Source organism: Ovis aries, chromosome 1 (genome assembly GCF_016772045.2).
Source record: "Ovis aries strain OAR_USU_Benz2616 breed Rambouillet chromosome 1, ARS-UI_Ramb_v3.0, whole genome shotgun sequence".
NCBI classification, from domain to species: domain Eukaryota; kingdom Metazoa; phylum Chordata; class Mammalia; order Artiodactyla; family Bovidae; genus Ovis; species Ovis aries.
This window is the reverse complement of record NC_056054.1, coordinates 123,637,577-123,649,708: the sequence shown is the minus strand read 5'-3', so window position 1 is coordinate 123,649,708 and position 12,132 is coordinate 123,637,577. Positions and strand designations below refer to the sequence as shown.

Sequence of the window (12,132 nt, the reverse complement as noted above, 5' to 3'; positions counted from 1 at the left end):
GGCAACGCGGACAGCCCTGGAGATGGGGAGGGTGGCATGCTGTATATGGCCTTGGCTGATGACCAGGGGCAGTCCTCGGGGACAGGCTGAGGGCAGGGAGCCGAGCAGGTGAAGACAGCTCCACTCCATGCCTCCAAAAACCCCACAGTCTCCTATAAGCCTGTCTGAAAGCCCACACCGACCCAGAGTAGGCAGCCTACAGCCCTACCTACGGAGCTGGTGAGATACTTTGGTCAGTGGGGTTTTGTGAGTTCCTCTCATAGTGATTTCAGCGAGGGTGACCCCTCATCCTGCTTTGCTGGAGACCAAGGGATTTTCTACAATTGAGGAGTCTCAGTGCTAAAGCCAGGATTGCTGTCCTGGCCAATCCCCCATGGGTGGACACACATGGGCGGTCCCCCTAATTCCCACCTTCCTTCTGACCAGGCCGTGCGCGAATCCTGAGTCCTGAAAAGATAGACATTTCACATTGCAAGGAACGACCACTGGGTTCTAAATCTCGTTTTACTTCAGTCCTTGTCCTAAAGAAATATTATAGCGTTTGCTCCTTTTCATTTTATAAGACATGTTGAAAATTGCCTTTCATTTCTAAATCCCTCTTTTCAGCCACTTTTAATATTCCTTTTCAAAGCAAGAAAGAAAAAGAAAAGGCCATTGGGACTAAAACCTTCACATACTTGGACTGGACCCAAAGGAGAATATTTATTTCAGCAAAATTCATTCAGGGTCTTGAAAGTCAAGTGTATGAATATAAAATACACCTTTTCAGTCTAAAAATAATGCCCCTTTCTAAGCTTGGATGGCTGAACCATGACACGTCAGGTTGGCATATTCCATGCTCCCAGGAATGTGACCCCAGAAAGCAAGGACGGAGAATGCAGTGCTTAGGGAGGCGGGGTTTGGGGACCTGCGAGGCTGCTCTGGCTGGCTGGCCAGCTTGGCTTCTGGGAGGGTACAGTCCAGTGACCTCACCCGGGTGTCGTTGCCTTCTCATCTTGTTGTGACTCTTCCTACTCAGGAGGTCTGTTTAAAGTCCTTTCACAAACAAGCATCATGTATTTTAGCTTCAGCCACTCATCTTGATTCCAGCCTGAAAGTGTGTCTGGATCTCACGCAAGGTGTGTAGATGGGGCTGGGAGGATCCATCAGCACCTTCAAATTCCAGCCCCATCAACTCGGGGACAGAGCAGTGTCCCTGACACCACCACCCCCAACACATACACACAAAGGCTACCCGGCCCTAGAGCTGCGAAAACTCGGCTTTCAACCTCTCAGGTCTTCACTGCTCAGTTATTCCTCCCGTCAGAATCGTAAGCTGTTGAAGGACAAAGAGAACGATGTGTGTGCATCTATATGTATGCATGCATGTGCGTGTCTGTGAGTCAGTGTGCGTGTGTGTCTGTGAGTCAGTGTGCCTGCGTGTCTGAGAGTCAGTGTGCCTGCGTGTCTGAGAGTCAGTGTGCGTGCGTGTCTGTGAGTCTGTGTGCGTGTCTGTGAGTCAGTGTGCGTGCGTGTCTGTGAGTCAGTGTGCGTGCGTGTCTGTGAGTCAGTGTGCGTGCGTGTCTGTGAGTCTGTGTGCGTGCGTATGTGTGAGTCTCTGTGCACGCATGTCTGTGAGTCTGTGAGTCTCTGCGTGTGCCCATCTGTGAGTGTGTGTGCCTGCGTGTCTGTGAGTCTGTGTGCATGTGTGACTGTGAGTCTGTGTGCATGCCTGCCTGTGAGTCTGTGTGCGTGCGTGTCTGTGAGTCTGTGTGCCTGTGTGTCTGTAAGTCTGTGTGCGTGTCGGCCTGTGAGTCTGTGTGTGTGCATGTCTGTGAGTCTGTGTGCGTGCCGGTCTGTGAGTCTGTGTGCCTGCGTGTCTGTGAGTCTGTGTGCCTGTCTGTGAGTCTGTGTGCGTGCGTGTCTCTGACTCTGTGTGCGTGCGTGTCTGTGAGTCTGTGTGCGTGCCGGTCTGTGAGTCTGTGTGCCTGTCTGTGAGTCTGTGTGCGTACGTGTCTGTGAGTCTGTGAGTCTGTGTGCGTGCTGGTCTGTGAGTCTGTGTGCGTGCCTGTCTGTGAGTCTGTGTGCCTGCATGTCTGTGAGTCTGTGTGCCTGCGTGACTGTGAGTCTGTGTGCCTGCGTGTCTGTGAGTCTGTGTGCCTGCGTGACTGTGAGTCTGTGTGCCTGCCTGTCTGTGAGTCTGTGTGCGTGCGTGTCTCTGACTCTGTGTGCGTGCATGTCTGTGAGTCTGTGTGCGTGCCGGTCTGTGAGTCTGTGTGCCTGTCTGTGAGTCTGTGTGCGTGCGTGTCTGTGAGTCTGTGTGCCTGCGTGTCTGTGAGTCTGTGTGCTTGCCTGCCTGTGAGTCTGTGTGCGTGTGTGTGTTCAGTCCTTAACAATATGTTGCCATGTGGCCAGGGTGTCAGGGGTTGTTTCCACTTTGCAGGTCTGAGTGTGTAAGTTTGAATAGCAGCCTGCTGGTGACAAAGTCTGTAGGGTGGGTGCTGGTTTCTGCTGACCTGGGATCAAATCCCATCTTGGGCACTCAGTTGCTGTGTGACCCTGGGTGGCTTGCTTGACCCCTCTGTGCCTTTGGAAAGTGGAGATCGTAGTCATACAACCACGGAGTGTGGTGGCAGGAGCTCAATGAGGTTGGGAGCGCTAAGTGATTACAGAGGGCCCTGATGTCAGAGTGCCTGGGAAATGGAGCCCTTGTTACCTGAGGATTCTCCGGATATTCTGGCTCTGGCAGGTAACCCCCACCCCCACCCTAATAGATATACATCATTATCCATTTGCCCAAACCTGTAGAATATACAACACAGAGAGTGAACCTTAATGTAAACTATGGACTTTGGTAGTGATAACATGTCAGTAGCTGCTGTAACTAATGTGCCGCTCTGGTGTGGGGTCTCAGAACTGGGAAAGGCCTTGCATGGCAGGTAGGGGAACAGGCAGTTAGGAGGCCTCTCTATATTTTCCATTCCATTTTGTTGTGAATCTAATATGGTTCTAAAAAATAAAATCTACTTAAAAAGGAAAACATACAGGTAAATAAAGACTACTTTGGGCTTCCCATGTGGCTTGCCTGGTAAAGAAGCTGACTGCTGTGCAGGAGACCTGGGTTCGATTCTTGGGTCAGGAAGATCTCCTGGAGGAGGGAATGGCAACCCGCTCTAGTATTCTTGCCTCAAGAATCCCATGGACAGAGGAGCCTGGTGGGCTACAGTCCATGGGGTCACAAATAGACCTAACTGAGCGACTTACAAACTCCCCCCACCCCCTCGACACACACACAAATGCACAAAGGCTAATTTTAAAAAAAGGACCCAGACAATCTCTGGAGAAATAAGCAAATGTCCTAGTTTACGAAATTCCTTTCATTTATTCATTCAATAAATATTTCTTGAATTTGCCATCTCTTCTTTAGTGAGGTGTCTGTTCAGATATTTTCCCCTACTTTTATTTGGCAAAATAAACTTGTTTTCTCATTGCTGAGTTTTAAGAGCTTTTTATATATTTCGTAGGTTAGTCCTTGATCAGATAAGGACTTTTGAAAAAATATGAGGGTTTACCCTGTGCTGAGTGCTGTTCTAGGGAGCGAACAAAGCAGAAAACAGCCTGCCCGCCTGGAACTTACATTCCAAGTAACCCACCACAGGACAGCTTGTGATAAATGTTGTGGGGACAAATGAAAGAGATTAAAGGGGGAGGAGAGAACACGGGCTGCTATTTATAAGAATGGTCAGAGAAGTCCCCTCTAATAAGGCAGCATGTGAGAAGAAACCAGAAGGAAGTGAACAAGCCACGAAGCTGAGGGAGCAGGAGGGCTCCAGGGAGAGGCAGGGTGAGTGCAAAGGCCCTGGGGAAGCAAACGTGCCAGCCCGACTGAAGAGCAGGAGGTCAGGGTGGGGGCGTCGGACTGGAGAGGGCAGGGGCTGGTCACCGACAGCCCTGTAGGCGCCCGGGAAGGACTTTGCCCTCGGAGTGTGCGTCCATTTCCTGTAACTGCTGTGACAAGTTCCACAAACTCAGCGGCTTCAAACAACAGGATTTAGTCTAGAAGTCAGACACCCAGGTGTCGGGAGGGCTGTGCCCTCTGCAGACTGCAGGAGAGGCTCCTGGCTGCGCCCCCGGTCTCCGGGGACTCCCTGTGGTCCTTGGCTGGTGGCCGCGTCCCCCCAGTCCCTGCCTTCATCTCCGCATGGCCTCCCTCCTCTCCATGTCTCTTTTTCTGTGTGTCTCTTGTCAGGACATTTGTCACTGGATGTGGGTCCCTCCTGCATAACCCAGGATGATCTTGTCCTGAACTTTGTTATATCTGCCGAGACTGCCGAGACACAACGGTGTGGTGGTCTGACAGCAGCCACTTCGGGGAGGCTGTGTGCACTACAGCCCACCTGGAGTAGGTTCAAGAGGAAATGGGAGGGAACGGCAGGTGTGGGCAGTGCTTTTAACAGGCTTTGTTAGAAAGGGAAGTGGGGAAGGGAGGCAACAGCTAGAGAAGGATGCGAGGTTAATTTTTGATTTTTTGGACAGAGCAGCGTGGTTTGTGGAATCTTAGTTCCCAGACCAGGGATGGAACCTGGGCCCTTGGCAGTGAGAGAGCAGGGTCTTAACCACTGGACTGCCAGGGAATTCCCAACAGAGGACTTTTTAATGTGATTTTTTAGGAAGAAGAGAAGGAGGCACACACAGAGCGATGGTGATGTGAAGACGGAGGAAGAAATCGGGATGCCGGCAGCCACCGGAACTTGTAAGCGGCGCGGCGGGACCCCCTTTAGTAGGGGCCATCTCAGGCAAACTGGCACACACGGTCGCCCTATCTTTTCTCCTCTTTTCGGTGACACCATGTGTCATGTGGTCTCCTAGTTCCCTGACCAGGGATCGAACCTACACCCCCTGCGTTGGAAGCACAGACTCCTCACCACCGGACTGCAAAGGAGGACCCTACGCAAGGGAGGACTCTCTCCACCAGCCCTCGGCAAGCACAAACCTGCTGACACTTTGATTTTGGGCTCCAGGACACAAAGTTTGAACTTCTGGTTTCCAAAATGGGAGATAATAAATTTTTGCTGTTTAAGCCACCAATTCTGTGACTACCCCACTCTGGTATTCTTGCCTGGAGAATTGCATGGACAGAGGAGCCTGGCGGACTACAGTTCATGGGGTCACAAAGAGTTTGACACGAGTGAGCGACCTTTCACTTCACTTTCACTGTGGTCATCTGTGACAGCAGCCACAAGATACAAACATACTAAGTACACCCTTAAAACATACAGCTATATACATTTGTGAATATATCTGTAGGAAAAAGTCACCAGAAGTGGAATTATGAGGTCAAAGGATATGTATACTTTAGAATCTGGTATATATTTACCAGGGATTCCCTTGTGACTTAGTAAAGAATCTGGCTGCAATGCAGGAGATCCAGGTTTGATCGCTGGGTAGGGAAGATCCCTGGAGAAGGAAATGGCAACCCACTCCAGTATTCTTGCCCAGAGAATCCCACGGACGGAGGAGCCTGGCAGGCTACAGTCCATGGGGTTGCAAAGAGTCAGACATGACTGACTAACACACACAAATATTTACCAAAACACCCTGCATCAGCATGGCTCTCATTTCAACTGATGCCTATCCCTGCACAGAGGGTGCTTCCCAACTCCCACCTGGCCTCCTGCACACACATTTCATTGACACGTGAAATTATAAGTCTACCTCTGGCTGTTGGAATGTGAGCGGAAGTGAGGTGCCCACCTGCAGGGAAAGTGAGGAGACACTGTGTGTTCTCCACTTTCTCTTTTCATCTCCACCAGCCAGAAGTCCCTTCAAGGTCCTGGGAAACCCAGTAGAGCCCACTAGATGGGAGGAACCCATCACTGAGTCACTGAACCACCACCAGAGAAATACTGTCCACCAAACAGAAACATCCGCAGGACTCTTACACAAGTGAGCAATATGTTTCTATTGCACCCAGCCTCTGGAAGGTTGCCTTCTGTCACGTTACTCTAACTAATATGCTGTGATACTATTTTTTAAATGCAAACATCAGATCCCCTGTGTCTCTTGCGTTGGCAGGTGGGTTCTTTACCACTAGGGCCAACCTGGGAAGCCCTAAAGAGAAGAGATGCTTCGATGCCAAATTCATTACGTGGAAAGAGAGGACTGAAGATAGGTCGGCCCCATAGACTGTAGCCCGCCAGCCTCCTCGGTCCATGGGATTCCCCAGGCAGGAATACTGGGGTGGATTGCCATTCCCTTCTCCAGGGGAACTTCCCAACCCAGAGATCGAACCCCTGGTCTCCTGCCTTGCAGGCAGATTCTTTACGTTTGAGCTACAGGGAAGTCTCCTGGAAGATAGGGACTATTCCATAGTGAGAGATCAGTGGGATGGGTGATACTGTGGGGAGTATGAGGCTGTGGAGGAGGTGGGGGTTCCCGCCAGAGTGGTGTCTTGGGTGGGGAACAAAGCCCAGGGTGGCCTCAGGGGAGCCTCTCCACTGCAGTGGGGGCGGGGGTTGTCTGTTTTCTTGTGAACTGGGGGGTAAGACACGACGGGGCGGAGGGCAGGGAGCTGCTGAGAGGAGGCATGATGCAGCTGCGGAGGGGGAGAGTCTAAGGACCCGGGGCGCCCCCCGTGACCGTGATTCTGGGGTTCTCTCCACCATGCTGCGGTAATGTTGGTTTTAATGACGGTTGGGGATTTTGCCAAACGAATGGGCCCCAGGGAGAGAGAGCGTGGGTGCTGGCTGGACCTGCTGGGGTGGTTTCACATGCCCTGAGGTCTGTGGTGGGGGGTGCTCAGATGGTGGGGTGCTCAGATGGGGGTGCTGCCGAGGGGGGCTAACAGAGCCATCTGAAGACCCCGAGGGGTGATGAGGTGTCAGAGGCAGGGCTCTGAGGGGGAAAGGAGGGTTATGATCTAGAACGACCTGGGGGAACATCGACCTGTAGCCATCTGGAAATCGGGGTGTGGGGAGAAACTGGCCCCCACTTCACAGCCGCGCAGAGAGCGTGCTCACGGGAAAGCCAGGCTTTCTTTCTCTTTTATTCTGTTTTCTTTCTCTTTTGATTTGCGCTTATGTGAAAGAATCCACAAATACTCCTTTAATCCACTCCTTTAATCTCACCAACGTTTTTCTTTAAGGAACTCTGTAAATCCTAGTTATAGCTTTTAATCTTGATTACTCTGATGAACATATTATTCTTTATATTTTATTCTGCACATTACAGAATTTGTGTATCCTGACTCAGACTTTCGATGCGATGCAAGGAAGGAGACAGCCTTCCTGGTGGCTCACGTGGTGAAGCGTCTGCCTGCAATGCGGGAGACCTGGGATCAATCCCTGGGTCGGGAAGATCCCCTGGAGAAGGAAATGGCAACCCACTCCGGTACTCTTGCCTGGAAAATTCCGTGGACGGAGGAGCCTGGTAGGCTACGGTCCATGGAGTTGCAAAGAGCCGGACACGACTGAGCGACTTCACTTTCACAAGGAAGGAGACATTGAAGGGGAGGCTGAGTGTACGAGGGATTTTGCAAATGTTCCACGGGCTCTCAAGAGCCTAATGGATGTCAGGTCAGCATGAGAGAAGGCTACTTACTCTGCGGCTCCTTGGGACCATCAAAAATGGAAATAAAAGACATGATGGGCCCACCCAGGATGGTCCCCAAGCAGATTATGGGGCCCTGGACACTCTACATTCTAGTGAAGTTCCTCATTTGACAACTGCATTTTTTTTTTTAATTGGATGATAATTACCTTACAATATTGTGTTGGTTTCTGCCATACAGTAACATGAACCAGCCACCGGTATACATATGTCCCCTCTCTTTGAGCCTCCCTCCCACTTCCTACCCCTCTAGGCTGTCACAGAGCCCTGGGTTTGAGCTGCCTGCGCCATACAGCAAATTCCCACCGGCTGTCTGTTTTACACATGGTAATCTATACGTTTCCATGAGACCCTTCCGAACCGTGCCTCCCTCTGCTGCCCCCGCCGTGGCCACAGGTCTATCCTCTATGTCTGCATCTCCACCGCTGCCCTGCAAACAGGAGCCTCTGTACCATCTTTCCAGAGTCCACACATATGCATCGATATGCCATATTTGTTTTTCTCTTTCTGACTTACTTCACTCTGTATAATAGGCTCTAGGTTCATCCTCCCCATTCAACTCAGTTCAGTCGATCAGTCGTGTCCGACTTTTTGCAACCCCATGGACTGCAGCACGCTAGGCCTCCCTGTCCATCACCAACTCCGGAGTTCACTCAAACGAATGTCCATGGAGTCGGTGATGCCATCCAAAACATCTCATCCTCTGTCGTTCCCTTCTCCTCCTGCCCTCAATCTTTCCCAGCATCAGGATCTTTTCCAAGGAGCCAGTTCTTCCCATCAGGTGGCCAAAGGATTGGAGTTTCAGCTTCAGTATCAGTCCTTCCAATGAACACCCAGGACTGATCTCCTTTAGGATGGACTGGTTGGATCTCCTTGCAGTCCAAGGGACTCTCAAGAGTCTTCTCCAACACCATAGTTCAAAAGCATTGATTCTTCAGTGCTCAGCCTTCTTCACAGTCCAACTCTCACATCCATACATGACCACTGGAAAAACCATAACCTTGACTAGATGACCTTTGTTGGCAAAGTAATGTCTCTGCTTTTTAATATGCTGTCTAGGTTGGTCATAGCTTTTCTTCCAAGGAGCAAGCATCTTTTAATTTCATGGCTGCAATCACCATCTGCAGTGATTTTGGAGCCCCCCAAAATAAAGTCTCTCACTGTTTTCACTGTTTCCCCATCTATTTACCATGAAATGGTGGGACCAGATGCCACGATCTTGGTTTTCTGACTGTTGAGTTTTAAGCCAACCTTTTCACTCTCCCCTTTCACTTTCATCAAGGGGCTCTTTAGTTCTTCTTTGCTTTCCCATTAGAACTGTTTCAAATGTGTTCCCTTTTATGGCTGAGTAATATTCCATCATATATATTTACCATAACTTCTTTATCCATTCATCTGTTGATGGATATCTAGCTTGCTTTCATGTCCTAGCTAGTGTAAATAGTGCTGCAATGAATATTGTGATACCTGTGTCTTTTTCAATTATGGTTTCTTCAGGGTATATGCCCAGTAGTGGGATTGCTGGGTCATAGTGTAGTTTTAGTCCTAGTATTTTTTTCCTGACGATTTTCTATTAAAATTTGACCTGTAGCAGGCACTACAAGAGAGACCCCAGCTGGACCCTAACCTGAAAAACATCTTTCCTGGGGAGCCTGTGTTCTGAGTTGAGGCTATGATATGCCAGGTCCATCCCTCTGTCCAGGAGAACTCAGTTATCATTTGGTTCTGGCAGGTTTGACTGTCCTGAAATCACTTCCTGAAACTGTGAACAAATAACTGAGATTCTGAAACTCTTTCTCTGTGCCATGTTAAGTGCTTTTAAAGGGAGTATTTATTTTCATCTTCATGACAGCCCTATGGAATTAGGTATATTATCACTCCCATTTTAAGATGAGAACCTTGAGGCAGACAAAGGTAAAGCAGCTTGTTTGGATTTGAGAGCCAGCAAGTGGTGGTGTCAGGATTTGAACATGAAGCCCATGGTCTTCACCCAGGCTCCTCTGCAAGCAAGCGCCAGAAAAGCCTAATCTGAAATCTCTATAGATCAGGGGTGCTGCTCAATCACTCTAGCTCTGGAGTAAAAATATTTTTCTTTCTATTCCAAACTTACTCCCCGTCCACCCTCTATAGTGACCCACTCCGTGATCAGGTCTCACTGTCCCTTCTCTCTCAGTTAAATGGCCAAATGCCGCTTGCTGTGGCGACTTACCATTTCAAAACTGCCAAGGGAATTCCCTGGCAATCCAGCAGTTAGGACGCCACATTTCCACTTCAGGGGGCCCAGGTTCAAACCCTGGCTGAGGAACTAGGATCCTGCAAGCTGTGAAGTGTGGCTGAAACAAACATACAACAACAACAAAAAACCATTTGGCAGAAAACGCTCAGTGGAGGAAAAAGAGAAGTTGCCAGAGTAGATGTTGATTCAGGAGCAATAAGACATACCCACATTTGCCTATCTGACAATGCCTTGCTGCAGCATCTGGCTCGGGGCTTCTTTTGAGCATGGAACTCAGGGAAGACTCTTTGAAGTGCTCCTCTGTTTTCCTTTGTCAGGCGCGTGCCCTTCCGTCTTTCAACACTCCAGCACAATGCATTGACTCAGTGGATCTCAATTTTCCAGAGCCGGAGGCAACCTCATCAATACCTACTCTGATTTCTCTTGTTTACATTGCTAAGCATTGCAGGAATGAGGCCATCAGGCCGTGAGAGGAAGATGACATGGGTTGTGCTGCTATACCAATTAGACTGCGTTCACCTACAAGTAACTTTGTCCTGAAAATAGTGACTTAATGTATACAGAAGAACACAAATATTCATTCCTGCATGGTATGGTGGTCCATGATGTTACAGACCCAGGCTCCTTCTATCTCATTGCTTGAACACATGTGGCTTTCCTTTCCAAGGTCATCTGATTGCTAGAGCTCCAGCCATTACCTCTGCATTCTAGGTGACAGAAAAGAGAAGAGGAAGAAGTCACTTTTAAAGACACAGAGATATCTCCACCCCTTCACTTTAATTTCTTTGTCCAAAGCTTTATTATCTGGCTACCCTTGGATGTAGAAAATACTAGGGGATGTAGTGTTTTACTTGGCAGTGGTGTATCCAGTTAAAAAAAAATAGTGCTCTTTTGCTAGGAGAAAAGGAAAGAATTGCTATTTGGAGGCACACAGCAGACTTTGTTATACTTCAGTTCAGTTCAGTTCAGTCGCTCAGTCGTGTCCGACTCTTTACGACCCCATCAATCACAGCATGCCAGGCCTCCCTGTTCATCACCAAATCCCGGAGTTTACCCAAACTCATGTCTGTTGAGTCGGTGATGCCATCCAGCCATCTCATCCTCTGTCGTCCCCTTCTCCTCCTGCCCCCAATCCCTCCCAGCATCAGGGTCTTTTCCAATGAGTCTTTTCCTTTGCATGAGATGGCCAAAGTATTGGAGTTTTAGCCTCAGCATCACTCCTTCCAATGAACACCCAGGACTGATCTCCTTTAGGATGGACTGGTTGGATCTCCTTGCAGTCCAAGGGACTCTCAAGAGTCTTCTCCAACATCACAATTCAAAAGCATCAATTCTTCAGTGCTCAGCTTTCTTCACAGTCCAACTCTCACATCCATACACGACCACTGGAAAAACCATAGCCTTGACTAGATGGCAAAGTAATGTCTCTGCTTTTTGATATGCTATCTAGGTTGGTCATAGCTTTCCTTCCGGGGAGTAAGCATCTTTTAATTTCATGGCTGCAGTCGCCATCTGCAGTGATTTTGGAGCCCCCCAAAATAAAGTCTAACACTGTTTCCCCATCTATTTCCCATGAAGTGATGGGACCAGATGCCATGATCTTAGCTTTCTGAATGTTGAGCTTTAAGCCAACTTTTTCACTCTCCTCTTTCACTTTCATCAAGACGCTTTTTAGTTCTCCTTCACTTTCTGCCATAAGGGTGCTGTCATCTGCATATCTGAGGTTATTGATATTTCTCCTGGCAATCTTGATTCCAGCTTGTGCTTCTTCCAGCCCAGCATTTCTCATGATGTACTCTGCAGATAAGTTAAATAAGCAGGGTGACAATATACAGCCTTGACGTACTCCTTTTCCTATTTGGAACTAGTCTATTGTTCCATGTCCAGTTCTAACTGTTGCTTCCTGACCTGCATATAGGTTTCTCAAGAGGCAGGTCAGGTGGTCTGTATTCCCATCTCTCTCAGAATTTTCCACAGTTTATTGTGATCCACACAGTCAAAGGCTTTGGCATAGTCAACAAAGCAGAAATAGATGTTTTTCTGGAACTCTCTTGCTTTTTTGATGATCCAGTGGATGTTGGCAATTTGCTCTCTGGTTCTTCCGCCTTTTCTAAAACCAGCTTGAACATCTGGAAGTTCATGGTTCACATATTGTTGAAGACTGGCTTGGAGACTTTTGAGCATTACTTTACTAGCGTGTGAGATGAGTGCAATTGTGCAGTAGTTTGAGCATTCTTTGGCATTGCCTTTTTTGGGATTGGAATGAAAACTGACCTTTTCCAGTCCTGTGGCCACTGCTGAGTTTTCCA

General features: G+C 48.9%; 1 protein-coding gene across 2 annotated transcripts in view; it reads left to right on the top strand.

Annotated features, from left to right (window-relative positions):
* EVA1C (eva-1 homolog C) overlaps nucleotides 1-5,067 on the top strand; it is a 123,442-nt gene extending 118,375 nt beyond the window's left edge. Inside the window, exons 9-10 of one of the 2 annotated variants that reach the window (XM_060403751.1) lie at nucleotides 4,650-4,732; nucleotides 4,849-5,067. In XM_060403751.1, coding sequence (XP_060259734.1) covers nucleotides 4,650-4,685 — 36 coding nt within the window. In that variant the 3' untranslated portion in view covers nucleotides 4,686-4,732; nucleotides 4,849-5,067. Of the gene's footprint in view, nucleotides 1-4,649 lie in introns of both variants that reach the window. The other variant, XM_060403749.1, reaches the window with a different exon arrangement.
* The last annotated feature ends 7,065 nt before the right edge of the window (nucleotides 5,068-12,132 follow it).